At 33.3% G+C, this 17,500-nt stretch overlaps 1 protein-coding gene across 1 annotated transcript in view; it reads right to left on the minus strand.

The window, feature by feature from the left end:
* Nucleotides 1-13,432: 13,432 nt before the first annotated feature.
* Nucleotides 13,433-17,500, minus strand: part of LOC137643510 (uncharacterized) — a 6,415-nt gene continuing 2,347 nt past the window's right edge. The window contains exons 2-3 of the mRNA XM_068376270.1: nucleotides 17,449-17,500; nucleotides 13,433-17,126 (exon numbers count right to left, since the gene is read on the minus strand). The exon at nucleotides 17,449-17,500 is cut by the window's right edge and continues 219 nt beyond it. Coding sequence (XP_068232371.1) covers nucleotides 17,106-17,126; nucleotides 17,449-17,500 — 73 coding nt within the window. The 3' untranslated portion in view covers nucleotides 13,433-17,105. The remainder of the gene's footprint in view (nucleotides 17,127-17,448) is intronic.

A 17,500-nucleotide genomic window follows, 5' to 3' on the forward strand; every position in this document is an offset into this window, starting at 1 on the left:
TATATATATATATATATATATATATATATATATATATGTAATATATATGTATATATAGTATATATATATATATATTATATATATATATATATATATGGGTAAGGGTTAGGTTGGGTAGGGAATGTTGGGCGTTTGTCAGTGCGTATGGGCCAGGTAGTGAGAAAAGTGAAGAAGAGCGGAATGAGTTCTGGAATGAATTAACTAGGTGTGTAGAAGGACTGGGTAGAAGGAATTATGTAGTTGTTATGGGTGACTTAAATGCTAGAGTGGGCGCTGGAGAGGTAGAAGGTGTCATTGGGAAGTGTGGCGTACCAGGTGAAAATGAGAGTGGTGAGAGACTGGTAGATATGTGTGTTGAACAAGAGATGGTAATAAGTGCTAGCTTTTTTAAAAAGAAAGATAAAAATAAGTATACATGGGTAAAAGTGGCAAATGGAAGAGTAGTAGAAAGGGCATTAATGGATTATGTGTTGATAACTAAAAGAATGTTTGGAAGATTGAAAGACGTGCACGTGTTTAGGGGTATGGCTAACGGTATGTCTGATAATTTTTTGGTGGAAGGAAAGTTAGTTGTAGTAAAAGAGTGGGGGAATAGAGTAGGTGGATGTAAAAGGGAGCTAGTGAGGGTTGAAGAGCTAATAAAACCGGGGGTAAAAAGTAAATATCAGGAAAGGTTGAAAATGGCATATGACGAGGTGAGAGTAAGAGAAACTGGTAATTTAGAGGAGGAGTGGAAGTTAGCCAAAGAAAGAAAATTTTGTTGGGATTGCAAGTGATGTATGTGGCAAGAAGGTTGTTGGAGGCAGCATGAGGAAGGGCAGTGAATGGTGGAATGAAGGAGTGAAGGTAAAAGTGGAAGAGAAAAAAGAGGGCTATTGAAGAATGGCTGCAGAGTAATAGTATAGAGAAGTATGAAAAATATAGAGAGAAAAATGTGGAAGTAAAGCACAAGGTATGTGAGGCGAAGAGGGCAGCTGACCTGAGGTGGGGTCAGGGATTAGGTCAGTCATATGAAGAGAATAAGAAGAAGTTTTGGAAAGAAGTGAAGAGAGTAAGAAAGGCTGGCGCAAGAATTGAAGAGACAGTGAAAGATGGAAATGGAAGGTTGTTAAAAGGAGAGGAAGGCAAGGAAAAGGTGGGCGGAATATTTTGAGTTTGCTGAATGTTGAGGATAACAGGGAGGCAGATATAATTGCTGTTCCAGGCGTTGACGGTGCCAGTGATGGGAGATGAGAATGAGAGAGAGAGATTACAATAGAGGAAGTGAGGAGAGCACTAGATGAAACGAGAGTAGGAAAAGCATCTGGTATGGATGGTGTGAAAGCTGAGATGTTGAAGGAAGGGGGTGTGACTGTACTTGAATAGTTGGTGAGATTGTTTAATATGTGTTTTGTGTTGTCAATGGTACCAGTAGATTGGGTTTGTGCATGTATTGTAGCCACTATATAAGGGTAAGGGAGATGTGCATGAGTGTTGTAATTCAAGAGGTATTAGTTTGTTAAGTGTAGTTGGAAAAAGTGTATGGTAGAGTAATGATTAATAGGATTAAGGATAAAAACAGGAGAATCGCAATCTTGGAAGTACAGGGTGGTTTTAGAAGAGGTAGGGGTTGTATGAATCAGATTTTTACAGTTAGGCAGATATGCGAGAAATATTTAGCAAAAGGTAAGGAGGTGTATGTTGCGTTTATGGATCTGGAGAAAGCATATGATAGAGTTGATAGGGAAGCAATGTGGAATGTGATGAGGTTATATGGAGTTGGTGGAAGGTTGTTGCAAGCAGTGAAAAGTTTCTACAAAGGTAGTAAAGCATGTGTTAGAATAGGAAATGAAGTGAGTGATTGGTTTCCAGTGAGAGTGAGGCTGAGACAGGGATGTGTGATGTCGCCGTGGTTGTTTAACTTGTATGTTGATGGAGTGGTGAGAGAGGTGAATGCTCAAGTGCTTGGACGAGGATTAAAACTAGTAGGCGAGAATGACCATGAATGGGAGGTAAATCAGTTGTTGTTTGCGGATGATACTGTACTGGTAGCAGACACAGAAGAGAAGCTTGACCGACTAGTGACAGAATTTGGAAGGGTGTGTGAGAGAAGGAAGTTGAGAGTTAATGTGGGTAAGAGTAAGGTTATGAGATGTACGAGAAGGGAAGGTGGTGCAAGGTTGAATGTCATGTTGAGTGGAGATTTACTTGAGGAGGTGGATCAGTTTAAGTACTTGGGGTCTGTTGTTGCAGCAAATGGTGGAGTGGAAGCAGATGTACGTCAGAGAGTGAATGAAGGTTGCAAAGTGTTGGGGCAGTTAAGGGAGTAGTAAAAAATAGAGGGTTGGGCATGAATGTAAAGAGAGTTCTATATGATAAAGTGATTGTACCAACTGTGATGTATGGATCGGAGTTGTGGGGAATGAAAGTGATGGAGAGACAGAAATTGAATGTGTTTGAGATGAAGTGTCTAAGGAGTATGGCTGGTGTATCTCGAGTAGATAGGGTTAGGAACGAAGTGGTGAGGGAGAGAACGGGTGTAAGAAATGAGTTAGCGGCTAGAGTGAATATGAATGTGTTGAGGTGGTTTGGCCATGTTGAGAGAATGGAAAATGGTTGTCTGCTAAAGAAGGTGATCAATGCAAGAGTTGATGGGAGAAGTACAAGAGGAAGGTCAAGGTTTGGGTGGATGGATGGTGTGAAGAAAGCTCTGGGTGATAGGAGGATAGATGTGAGAGAGGCAAGAGAGCGTGCTAGAAATAGGAATGAATGGCGAGCGATTGTGACCCAGTTCCGGTAGGCCCTGCTGCTTCCTCCGGTGCCTTAGATGACCGCGGAGGTAGCAGCAGTAGGGGATTCAGCATTATAAAGCTTCATCTGTGGTGGATAATGTGGGAGGTTGGGCTGTGGTGCCCTAGCAGTACCAGCTGAACTCGGTTGAGTCCCTGGTTAGGCTGAAGGAACGTAGAGAGTAGAGGTCCCCTTTTTGTTTTGTTTCTTTGTTGATGTCGGCTACCCCCCAAAATTAGGGGAAGTGCCTTTGGTATGATGTATATATATATTTGTATATATATATATATATATATATATATATATATATATATACATATATACATATATATATGTATATATATACATATATATATATATAAATATATATATGTAAATATATACATATATATATATATATATATATATATATATATATATATATATATATATATATATTTACATATGTATATATGTATTTATATATACATATGTATACATGTATATATATATATATATATATATATATATATATATATATATGTATATATATATATGTGTGTGTGTGCGTGTATATATATACATATATATGTGTGTGTTTATATATATGTATATATATGTATATATATATCTCTATATATATGTATATATAGGTATTTATATGTATATATATATATATATATATATACATATATACCTATATATATATGTATATATATGTATATATATGTATATTTATATGTATATATATATGTATATGTATATATATGTATATACATATATATATATATATATATATATATATATATATATATATAGATAGATATATATATATATATATATATATGTATGTGTGTGTGTATATATACATATATATAAATATATATATATATATATATATATATATATATATATATATATATATATATATATGCTAGATATAGATAGATTGATAGAGAGATATACTATATACTGTAGATATATTGAAATTTTACTCTAAAACCTTCATGGCAAGTAGCTTTTAAATGATCCGGAAATGTTATACACATCCCTAATGGACATCTCTTGCCTGGGTATTGAGTCCAGACGTCGATGGAATCAGTTTCAGTTGAGTAAAGCATTGATAAAAGGGTCTTGGTCATGATCCTTCCATCAGTCTCTCATTCCACAGAATTTTTAATATTGTGACCATTATCATGAAGGAAATATTTCTAGAATTTCAATTGAATTTCATATCACCCAAAATGAGAATTAAATTTATCTGGATCCATCGGCCATTGTGTGAATGAGAATAATGCATTACGAATAGAGAATAGGAGAAAAATATCTTATATATATTATCAGTTTTCTCTCTCCTTTACTCGTATGATAAAAAAATGGTTGTTTAAGATATTTTCTCCTATCAAAGTCCATGTAATTAAAGAAACAATTTTAAAAATATAATCTTGATATTTTATACAAACCGGATGAAATCTTATTGTCAAATAGTTTGGGGCAGGCTAGCTTTTAGCTCTTACCAGTAATTGATATAGGACAAATATTTTAGAGCTTAAGGATTATAAGGATACTAGAAGATAATAAGACATATCAGATGTACCATGAAATGATTGATTAAATGGCTGATAAAGATTTGCAGTTGATGTGTGGACGAAGAAAGTCCTGTCGTTGAAGAAGTATGAACAAACAATGAAGTTTAGCCTCGTATATCAAAATTCTTCCTCTATATAATATATTAGTCTATTTATTTTTCTCAAATATCCTAAGTATAAACTTATTGTTGCTGAACTTTTAGAGAGATTTTACATGTATATAGTATACATACATATATATATATATATACATATATATATATATATATATATACATATATATATATATATGTATATATATGCATAATTATATGCATATATATATATATATATATATATATATATATATATATATATATATATATATATATATATATATATATTTATATATATTTATATATAATGTATATGTAATATATATATACATACATATATATATGCATATATATATATATATATATATATATAATTATGTATATATATATATATATATATATATATATATATATATATATATATATATTTCATTAATAAAAATACTCAAAATATTTAGCGAATATTTCATAAAAAAAGTGGAAAATTATATAAACCGTTCTTTGAACATTAGCTATTATTATACATGTTACATATCAAAGTGTTTTGTTTACTAAAACACTGACCACAGCGAGGACTTTAAATATTCGTTCATTCTGATTTCCAGAACAAAGACGTACCTCATGAAGGAGAAAAGATTCGTGAATAAACCCCACCTTCTCCAAATAGCCACAGACGCCAGTTTCCTGTGTGCATCCTATTCCTATTTATGAGATGCAAGAAATCCTGCAAGGAGCAATGGACAATTTCTGCTTTGCCTGGAATCGTCGTAAACAAGCAGGACACTGCCATCTCAGAATTCCCCCTTTGTGCAACGCTCCGTCTTTCCCTCTAAAAGCATTTGCCTGAGATGGAAGCACTTTTAACTTCAGCTATTTCTTCAAGGTTAAAATATTCAAAATATGTAGCAAGAACAGCATAGACAAGCCATGAGTTTCATTCCATCTCACAGAGAAGGAATCGAGGCTGGAATGGAGGGATGCAGGTGAAGAGCGCGATGTAATTCGCAATGATGCTCTGCTGTAGCTTTCCTTAATTAACCCGAGCTCATGAGTTACGTGTAACGAGTGCCGACATCGTTTCCGAGCAGATGGAGCCAGACATATGCACACGACCCTCCAAAATTACGAGCCATGAGCCAACAATGAATTTAGACCAGTTTCGCAATCCAGACTGAATCAGCCGAAGCCTTTGGATGAATCCTCCTAATATCCATTCTTGTTATTCTTTCGTGAATCTAATTTTTCGTCGGGAGCTTTGATATTCGAGTTTATAAAGCTTCATTTGTTTTTATCTATTTGGTCTCTCTATAATAGCTGGGGATATGATATTCATTTACTATCTAAAATTCTTGTTTGAATCAGAATGAAACTATTAATATACAACGTGAAACAAATTAATTAACGGCATTTTACCCTGCATATTTAACAAAAGTAATTCAATTACTGAAAACAGCGAAATGGATGTAGCTTGATAGTAATGCAATGAATAGCAGTGAGCGATAATTTTTGGGTTTTTTTTTTTGTCGAGCAATCATTATGTTACAAAATGTTTAATATTCTTGCAGCAAAGAACGTAAACCAAAGCAAATTATGCAATTTCCCTACATGATTTTGAGAGGCCTCACAAAGATGCCCAACATTACAGAATTTTGTATCCACATGAATCTGAATAATCAGAATTTTGTCTTCCACTGTCTTGGGTTAGAGTTCTCTTGCTTGAGGGTACACTCTGGCACACTATTCTATCTTATTTCTCTTCCTCTTGTTTTCTTAAAGTTTTTATGTTTATATAGGTGATATTCCTGTTAATGTTTTTACTGTTCTTAAAATATTTAATTTTTCCTCTTTTCCTTGTCACACTGGGCTATTTACCCTCTTGGAGCCCCTGGGCTTTTAGCATCCTGCTCTTCTAACTAGTGTTGTAGCATATTAAATACTACTACTACTACTACTAACAACAACAACAACAACAACAACAACAACAACAACAACAACAACAACAACAATAATAATAATAATAATAATAATAATGATAATAATGATAATAAAAATAACAATAATAAAAATAATAATAACAATGATGATAAAAATAATAATAATAATGCTGTTTTTTTTTTTCTTGATTCTCGTATCTCAAATGCCGGAGACGTAACTAATTAGTATTCACATATGCTGGCCTCCTACTTACGACCTTTGTTTGTGTGTCTTGAAACAGAAAAAGCTTATTTTGCATAAGAACGAGGTTAATCATTTTATAATTGTACAATGAATGCTTTCTGTTTAAGGTGTATTTTATGTGGATAAAACATTCAAATTATAATTTTATATAATTATCTTAATGAAGATTTACTTATAAATTCTCTTTTTGCCTGCGATCATAGTCATACTAAAATTATTAGTTTTATTAGAAATTTTATCATATTTTCACATAGATTATATTTGTTTAATATCTTTCATCAAAATATACACCTCTGCAGTAAGAAATGACAGAATTTATGCAAAAGATAAAATATGTGAATATTTAAGCACAGCAGCCAAATGTAAACATCGTTATCAACAAACCCCTCTGTCTCTTACATATCTAATTCAGGAAAATTAAGTACAAAATACGAGCACATTTCAGCGTCACGCATATCCTGAATTTTGTCTTCCTGTAAATATGTAAAAACTTTTCGAGAAAGAGGCTGAGTCTTCTAAGAAATGTTTTGCCAAGGCATGACTAATTGTCATGCGTATATTTGTTTAAACTTTTAAACTCTACGTAATAAGGATATGTTAATATAACGATTAAATTTCATAATAAGCCACTAAATAGAACTTCTGTGCGTTAATGCTCCTAAGAAAGATAGGAGAGTGGCGAAGAGAGTTGGAGACAATTTTCCTTAGGAGGCAGAGGGATTTATAACTTGTAATCTGGGAATTATGTAAACATATATATATATATATATATATATATATATATATATATATATATATATATATATGCACATGCCTGTTAAAACTCTGTAATTGGTAAGTTATGGAAGCCTATATCTTCAAACTTATTTAAAGACCACCGGTGGGGAGAATTTAACTATAGGCTGTAGGTAGGCCAGCCCAAATTTGATATAACTAGAAGATTTCAGTTAGTCATAGACTACACACACACACACACACACACACACACATATATATATATATATATATATATATATATATATATAAATTTCACACTTGAGTAAGCAGATAGATAGAGACTAATATAGATAGAGAACCTCCTTAATTTCAGCCCCTCCAAAAACCATTAATAAAAAATAAAAATGATCTACATTTCCTGTCGTTCGCCGTTTTCTAATAACACACTCGTCTATGCAACATAATAAATAGACCATCGGTGAATCTTTTACCTGTATGTGAAATATCTATTAAGAAATAATTGATACATAATGAACAGACATTGAAGAAGAAATCCTTTTATCTTATGCTGAACTACCACATGAAAGCAATCACACCCGATTCTTTGCCTCGCCAATCACGGAAAGGGGATGTAAATAACCCTTCAGAAACAGGATTGGTTTTTTAAATTCAAGACAAAGAGTTCATTAAAATACAGGCAGAATTGTTCCTTTGGTTTGTTGTTATGAAAATGGGAGATTTCTGTTTTTACTTTATATTATAGTAAACATTTATATATCTTGATATAAAGTGAAGTATAACAAATTTCCAGGACCATATCAGAGACTTTAGCAACTTGGATTATACTTATAAATTTGGAAGGACAAGAGAGAGAGAGAGAGAGAGAGAGAGAGAGAGAGAGAGAGAGAGAGAGAGAGAGAGAGAGAGAGAGTGTTTTGGAAGAGAAGACGACGGATTAATAAGCTGAGAAAGTTTTCATGTTTTGACTGGCATAGGAAGACCAAAGACAGACGCAAATGGAAAACCGAGAGAGAGAGAGAGAGAGAGAGAGAGAGAGAGAGAGAGAGAGAGAGAGAGAGAGAGAGAGACTGCTTTTTCTGAAGCAATCAACCTGGCAATAAATAACGTGGCATTAATGTCCAAAGACGCAATTGTAGCTGACAACTCACTGAGACGATCCTACGGGTAAGCTTTATAAGAAAAATGAGAGAAAAAGTGGGGAATCTAACCCGAGGCAAGTTCTAAGAATGTGAGGTTGAGTAAGAGATCAGAAGCGTGTAATATCGCTGACGGCAAAAGAAAGCATTTTGGGTTTTATAAGACAATAAATCCGATTCTGTTAAAGCTAATAGATCAAAGGATAAGGAAATTGCTTTAGTTTGAATTAGTTTTTCCTAATGGAGAATGCTTAACAAGATATATTTGTAATACTGCTTTTGATAATTTTTTTGATATATGAAAAAAATCGTGGTAATAAAAAATACAAAAGAAGAGTACATATTCATGTAACTTCACGTACACTATGTGTTTCTTTACCAACAAACTATGGCTTAGGAATAAGAAATTAACAAATAAAATAAATGTGATTTTAGTTATATCAGATTTGCTTGGAATATGACAACTCATAAACAATATTTATAAACAATGATAGTGAAAATTTTTATTCATATATTTTAGTTATAAGGAAAGAAAACTAGTAACTCTTACGTCTTCATTCGAATGGCAAGTTAAGTTGAAATTGGTTTGCTTATATCATCCTCATCAGCCGTTCCCTGTCCACTGCGTAACAAAGGCCTCAGACATGTCCTTCCAATTGCGTGTGTTTGTAGTCTTTTTATGCCAATCTACAACCATAGACTTCTATCAAGTTGATAATCCACAGTCTTCTTTTCCTTCCCTTGTTTCTTTTGCAATCCTAGAGGGCCCATTCTGTTTTTCTTAAATCCATCTATTGTCTGTCATTTTCATTATATGTTCTGCCTATGTCCATTTCCTTTTCTTAAATGTAGTTAGAATAGTTTTCTCTCGTATCGATGTTCCTCTTTTTCTGTCTCTTAGTGTTATTCATACGATTTAATTTCTGTTTCTTGAAGAAAAAGCTTAATTTTAATATATCTAATGCAATAAAACATATTACATACATATATCGATTAAGAATAATTAGATTGTCAAAAATATTATCCCAAAATCATTGTAATAATTACCAAGCAAAACCACAAATGATTAAATTTCGAACTTGATTGAATTGATTAGATGTATTAATCTAACAAGAACGACAATGAAGTGTTCTTTTCATAGAAATTGAACTGACACTCCATTACAGTGTTATTTCATTAAGCATTACCTGTTCTCATACCAACATTTCTTGACATTTACTTGAACTATTTCCTGGGGAGACATCTTCAGGAATGCATATTGGCATTTGCCATTTCTCATTTCTCAAAGGACGCAATGAAACCTGTTTTCAATTCAATTCTTACCTTCAATAAAACGCTCTAGATCAGCAAAGAGCAAATCATGATAATATTCAGTTGAGAAACAAAGGTTATGTAATGACGATAATTCGAGATACTACAGGAACAAACCATCACGAAAACTACTAATTATGAACACGCACACACACACACACACATATATTTATATATATATATATATATATATATATATATATATATATATATATATATATATATATATATATATACCTCTCCATAAGTGGAATCTCTCTAACTCGGGATAAGAGACGCCTGAGTCTATGAAACCAAGGTAGAGAGAACCTATATATTAAGTGGTATATATTACTTATATGAATATATATGAAAACTACGTATAAATGTGTAAAATTATCAATATATATATATATATATATATATATATATATATATATATATATATATATATATATATATAAACGCCAGGTGTGTCTATTCTACCAGGTGATAAAATTATGAATTATGACGTTTGCAGGAAAACTAATTAACTGATCTATCATTGTTGATCCGTCTGATAATTGCGCTGCGCAAAATCAGAAATTATATTCATAATAGGATGAGTGATGCATTTCATTATCAAATGATGGATACAATTACTTACTGAATTATAACATGTCATTTTAATGTCGAGATTCGGCTGATTAAAACTCTAATTTGCATATAAATAAGCAGACCAATAAAGGACATACTTGCGCATAGTAGGCGAGATTATATTCATAATTAGTGTCACCGTTATTAGCTAGTTAATTTGTATATGTTCAAAGGTTCAAAGGACGCTTATGAATGGTAGGGACAAGGGACAGGGCCATTGCCCTATCGAGTAGGACAATGCCCTAGAGACTGAACATATATATATGTGATCATCGCCCAAGCCCCTTCTCAGAGTAAAAAATATAAAAACCGTTTCAAAATTTAAAGATAAAATAGGAAGGGAAAACAGGTATATGTGATAAATCGTAAGTTAAAACATAAGCTTAGAAAACTGTTAGTCCTAACTTCACCGATATTTGGAATGAGTTTACAGCAAAGATTCAACATCTATTTATAGCAAAGAATCAACACCATCAGCATGTTCTTGGTAAATTCATCAAGTAGGCCTACCAGTATCTCATTATAGCCCATGTGTATAAATTATAATTGTTCACATAAATTTCGTCTAAAAATTATATTTTGTTGTTGCTAAAATCTGCTGTCAGATACAGGGAAATCGCATTTAAGGGTGATTCTCAAGAAGAAAAAAAAAAAAAAAAAAAAAAAAAAAAAAAAAAAAAAAGGCCTGGGGGATGCTGGCCCCCCACACCCGACCGTCAGTGCCATTTTAGAATTTAGCCCTACCCCCCACCCCTAAAAAAAACCCTCCTACATGTAACAAGACGTACTTTATAGAGGACCATCACCCATTGGTGTTATGATTAACTAACAACGAATATGATACGGACATGAATATATTTTGATTAAATTTGGGGTTTGAACTCAGCTTTTAGTATATTGGAATCTCCTTAGTATATTTTTTATATATATACTATCTGTCTTTCATATATAATTACCATAACCTAAAGCCCAAAATCAGAATAAAATTGGATTAATTGGAAAAAACTACCATGAAAATATGTTTTAATAATCACATACTTCTCCAAATTAAATAGAATCCGAGTATTTCTCTTTCTTGTCAAAAGATGGCAGCACATATGCCTTGTTCCATTCATGTGAATAATTCTATCTAATTCGAAAAGGCTGAAAGATTATTACTTATGGAGAAATATATGTGGTAGGAATAAATTATATTCAATTCAGATTCCGTAGAATACTTGGCAATTTTCAAACAAAAATGACGTCATGGAAGGTTCCAGAATGCAAGGATTAAAGAGCTCTACACAATGTTTAGTTTCATGACCAATAGATGGCCTTAGCAGTAGAGTACCAAATAGCTAATTATCCCCATCATCCACTTATCACGATTTCTATTACTTCATATCTGTTGCTATTTGGCAACAATATTGCCATAAAACATAGGCACCTGAACTTGATGTTCTTTGTTGTCTATCCACATCTTAATTCTTAGGAAATTACAGATTTCACAATAAATGTCAGAGAAATATTTTTTCAGCAAACAGTCGTTAGCTCAATTATATTTGGGGGTCAGGAGGGTCACCAGATTGTGCCACATGTATTGAAATCAGCGAGAAAATTAAGTGATTACACAGTTATTTGATTTAATTTTCAATTACCTTTTTATGAAACCAAACGATAATTAATATGTTTCATGGTATGCCATGTATTATTAGTAAAAACTATGTAGAATAACAATAATGTTACATACCGAAAGGCATAAAACACAGACCCCCCTCTAGCTCCTCCCCTTACATCGTAAAAAGTTTTACTTTATGCCAATATATGACATCAGAGGTACCTTGTCCCAACTAATAAAGTGAATTATTTGAGGACCACGTGGGTCAAAAAAGTTTGGTAGGTAAGTAGAGGCTAGAGAATTGGTAGTTGGTAAATTGTCCAACGATCGTTTCCTTATTATGATTGGATATTTTTATAAAAAAAAATAGTGTGAACTTTTTATATGCTATCGGAAGCAACCTTAGTTTACTTATAAAAGTGTATAATATTTACTCTTTTCATCAGAACACATGAATGGTAAGTTATATCTGTATAAGTGACCAAAGTAACAATCATCAGCATAGTTAAAGTTGGTGGGACGAGTTTGGGACAGCGCTGCCAAATGGAATTTCCTTGAATGGAGAATATCATTATTCATTGCATATTCAAATAATTTCGGGAGTAATATTTATACGCCAGAAAGTGCATGAATGTGTTGTAATTTGATGATATCCTAATCAGCGTAATCAACATAGAGAATTCGAATAAAGTAAATGAAATTAGTCACATTTCTGTGACTTCGCCAACGCCTGACTGTGTTGCGTCATCCACGTGCGAATTTGTGTTTGTCAATAGGGGCGTTCCAGAGTGTAAATCAGTTATAAAATAAACCTTATCATCATTTACTTTGTAAATGTTTGCATGTCACTAAAACTGTTTCTTGGTTCAATATAGGTTAATTTTGTCCCTTACAAGTAACGACTAAGGTCTTCCTAAATGATAACAAACCAATTGTGAAAAAATGCTTATTTTGAAAGTTCGGAGAGAGAGAGAGAGAGAGAGAGAGAGAGAGAGAGAGAGAGAGAGAGAGAGAGAGAGAGAGAGAAACACATACAAGACATGGATGCTGTAGATGAATCAGAGACTGAGTATACCTATAACAAGAAGAGCCAATGTTCATTTATATAGGTGAGGTGTGTGGTTGCATTAAGTTATTAAAGGTATAAGACAATTATATGACAATATCTATTTCTACTCGTACAAATATTGATTGAGATATTTTTAAGGAATTCGATGCTGGGTGTAAAGGATATTTCCATATATCCTTATCAGATTCTTTTAATGATGTTTATAGCATGATAATACCTCATACAATTGTGAAAATACAAGGGAGAAAATCAAATAAGAGATAAGTTTACCAATATTATATTTATCAATAATATTTAAAGTTACATACAACTAGGGTTCCATATAAATAAGATAGAAATTACGAGAAATTATGAATGTTGATTAAATACAAAACAATATAAATAATTATCAAATTAACAAGAACAACAAATTCAAACAAGAATGAAGAACCCAACTATGAAATTACAGTTATGAAACAACCTCATTATTACTAGTTGCCCAATACTCTTTGAAGCAAATCAGTCAAATAATTCACGTCACAATAATATATAATAAAAGTTACGATAAGCACCAAATAGTAAAATAATAGCCAAAATATAACTAAACAAGATGCAAAATCAAAACAGAAAAATAAACATTAATATTAGTCACATTTATCACTGAATATTTGTCTCAAGAAATAAACAGAAAAGCGATGTATACTACTATTCTCCTGTAGTACCGAGGAACATACACTAAGTCTTTCTCCTGCACAATTCCATTGGAAGTTAGGGTTAGGAAAAGCAGACTTTTCCTTCACTTTTTGACTTTCTCTTAAAAATGTAACAATTCTTCCAAGAACAAAATGGGACTTCGTGACGGGTTAGGGACACACCCGCAGCTGTCCTCTGAAGCTTGAGAGAGTAGCACAGAAAGTGCTAGATTCAACAGAAGAGAGGTCCCAAGAAAACTAGCCAGGGACTCTCAAACAGGTAGTTACTTTAAAAAAAATAAACAGGAAGTTACACTTTAATACAGTCATTTTTCCTTTACATAGGCCCTTTAACAAGTTAATTCCTTGGAATTTACAAACAAATTAGAAGAAATGTTTTACTCTCTCAACTATTTACACAAGCAAGTTACATTAATTGCTTCTACTCAGTAGAATCTGAAAAATGGTTAGATTGACCAGATATATATATAATCCTGAATTTATATGGTTGTAGGCCCAGAATTAATCTCAAAATCCTTTCATTTCCTGATTTCAGAGTTTCCATGTAGGTAAGGGGCTTATGGTCTGTTTCAATGAAAAACTCTTTCCCATACAAATAATAGTGGAATTTTCGTACAGCCCAGAAGATAGCCAAACACTCTCTCTCAATGGTAGAATACCGTTGTTCTCTTGGGAGAAGTTTCCGGCTAGCATACGCCACTGGATAGGCTGTTTCTTCATCATACTGAAGGAGCACAGCTCCAAGACCAACTGAAGAGGCATCTGTCCTTAGAACAAAAGGTTTATTTATCTATGGAATATGAAGAATAGGAGCATCAATGAAGTATTTCTTAATAATCTCAAATATGTTTTCTTCCTCACTATTCCATTGTAGAGGTTCTTTCACTTCCTTTTTAAGCTTTGCTGTTAAGGATGACATTAAGCTAGACAAATTTGGGATGAACTGTCGATAAAAATTAACGGAACCTAAAAAGCTTCTTAACAACTTAGTTTTTGGAATTTGAATTTGTTGCAAAGATAAAATTTTATCATTCAGGGGTCTGATTATATTATTACCTACTTCAAAACCCAAATATTTAACTTTCTCATAACAAAAATGACATTTTGATGGACGGGCTGTAAGACCATGATCTCTCACTCTTCGAAGTACCTCACTCAAGGTTTCCAAATGTTCCTGGAAAGTATTAGACATCACAAATATGTTATCAAAATAGATAGAGATATGATTCATTCCCTGGAAGATTTTCTTCATCAATCTAACGTAGGTGGCACATGCAGTAACTAGTCCAAAGGGTAGCCTCTTATATTGCATTAAACCACGGTAAGTAGGGAAAGCCGTTAGAGGTCTTGCATTAGGGTCCAACATAACCTGATGATAGGCTTTTGTGATATCCAATTCTGTAATAAAAGACATATTACGAAATTTAAATAAATCTTCATCAATTGAGGGCATAGGTTCAGAATCGAACTTTGTTACTGAATTGAGTGCACGAAAATCTAGTGCTAACCTGAATGTGTTGTCAGGTTTCTTTATCATGACAATAGGATTACAATAATCAGACTTACTTTCTTCAATTATCCCAAGTTTCAGTAATTTATCTACTTTACATACTTCCTCCTTAAGATGTGCCGGTACTGGGTACATTTTCTTTCGAATAGGCTCTGTTGACGTTAATTCAATCTTGTGCATTATGGTAGAAGTACAACCTGGTATCTCCGAGAAGACTTCTGAAAAATTATCCAGTACTTCTCCTAGTTTCCCTTTTTGTTCTGGAGTTAAAGTTGGACAGATATCTAATTCAGAAGTTATTTCTTCTTCAACACAAGGTATAGGATCTTAGAGGTCTTCGCTCAAAACTATTACATGAGAGGTTACACAGCAATAATCTGAAATTGAACTATTCAGATTTTCATCAGCCACTGATAACACATTCTGTAACTTGTAAAAATATGCCTTCAGCAAGTTAACATGAAATGTTTTTGGCTTACCTTTCACATCGATTATGTAATCAACACTATTGAGTTTCCGCAGAACTTTAAATGGTCCTTGCCATTCAACTAACAACTTATTGTGTTCTGTTGGCAGTAATAGTAACACCTCATCATTGACTTTAAACTGCCTACAAGTACTTTTCTTGTCAAAGTACGTACTGTAGATTTCCATTGAAGTCTTTATATTTTCCTGGGCTATTTTTGAAGTTTCCTCTAGCCTGTTTCTAAGATCAAAAAGAAAAGAATAAACATTTTGGGTATCATTAGAAAGGCCAGTATTAGTCCATATCTCATTTAATATTAGTAGTGGTCCCCTTACTTGGTATCCATAAAGGAGTTCAAATGGGGAAAAACCAAGAGTGTCAGAAGGAATCTCCCTCATAGCTAACAGGGCACAAGGTAAATATCTATGCCATTCTCTAGGTTGCAAATGACAATTTCTTCAATATAGATTTGAGAACAGAGTGTTGCCTTTCACAACGACCATTGCCAGCTGGATGATACGGAGTAGTAAACAATGGTTTTACTCCCAGCATTTGGTACACAAGTTCCATAAGTTCTGATGTGAACTGCTTTCCTCTATCAGATATTATTTCCTTTGGTATTCCTACCCTAGAAAATATTTGCATAAGAGCATCTGCAACATCAACAGTGGTTATGGTCTTCATAGGAATTGCTTCAGGAAATCCTGTAGCATAATCAATCATTGTTAAAATAAACCTGTGACCTTCAGATGTGCTTGGATTCAGTGGACCCACTATGTCAATTCCTACTCTGCTAAAAGGAATGGAAACTACTGGCATTTTTACCATAGAGACCCTTTTAGGTCTACCTTTACTTGTGTTCCTCTGACAGTTATCGCAAGATCTACAATATGCATACACATCTGTACACATTCCTGGCCAGAAATATAATTCTCTGATTTTTTTTAGGGTTTTGCGATGACTAAAGTGTCCTGCCACAGGTAAATCATGAGCCAATTTAAGAACAACCTTTCTAAGTTTAAGAGGAACAACTAAATAAAATTTATTGGCAATTCTTGAATTGTTTGCATTTATAATTTCCTTATACAAAACTTCATTTCTCCGTACATACCTGTACTCCACTTTTGAGTTTTTTGTTATGGTGTTGGCTTGACAGTCTTTCCTGATCGATTCCAGGGTGGCACATTCATTTTGCAATTTTATAAAGTCAATAGGAGTAGTCTCAAGGGCTTCTACATCAGGAAAAACTAATGGGTGAACAACTTTCCTTGAAGCTGAACGAGTTGTTATATTGACGTGTTCAATAGCTTTACCTTTTTCTGTAGGCAGATGGTTTCTTCGAGGTTCCTCATCAATGGAGTTCAAAGGGGGGCAGTCTCCATCTTCAGGAAAAAGAGCACCTTCAATGTTAGGTAAAAGTACTGTACAAAACTTAATTGGGGCAATAATAGCATTAACCTTTCCAGTAAACCATTTACATCCAATATAAACTGGTAACACTGGAAAAAAATTTTCCCTTCCTAGATAATCGATTAATGATGATTTTGGCAATTCCCTCTCATTCAAGTTAGGAAACAGGTCTTTGGATACAATACATGTAGAACAGCCAGTATCACGTAAAATGGTAGAAACACGAGAACCATTAACCACACCATGAGTAAATGGAGCTCTAGAGTGAGTTTCTTTAGAAGCATAGCGACCAACCTTATTTGATCCTGCTTTGTTCGATGAAGTGCCAGGAGTAGAAGTCATTGCA

This window comes from Palaemon carinicauda, chromosome 7 (assembly GCF_036898095.1).
Source record: "Palaemon carinicauda isolate YSFRI2023 chromosome 7, ASM3689809v2, whole genome shotgun sequence".
NCBI lineage: Eukaryota > Metazoa > Arthropoda > Malacostraca > Decapoda > Palaemonidae > Palaemon > Palaemon carinicauda.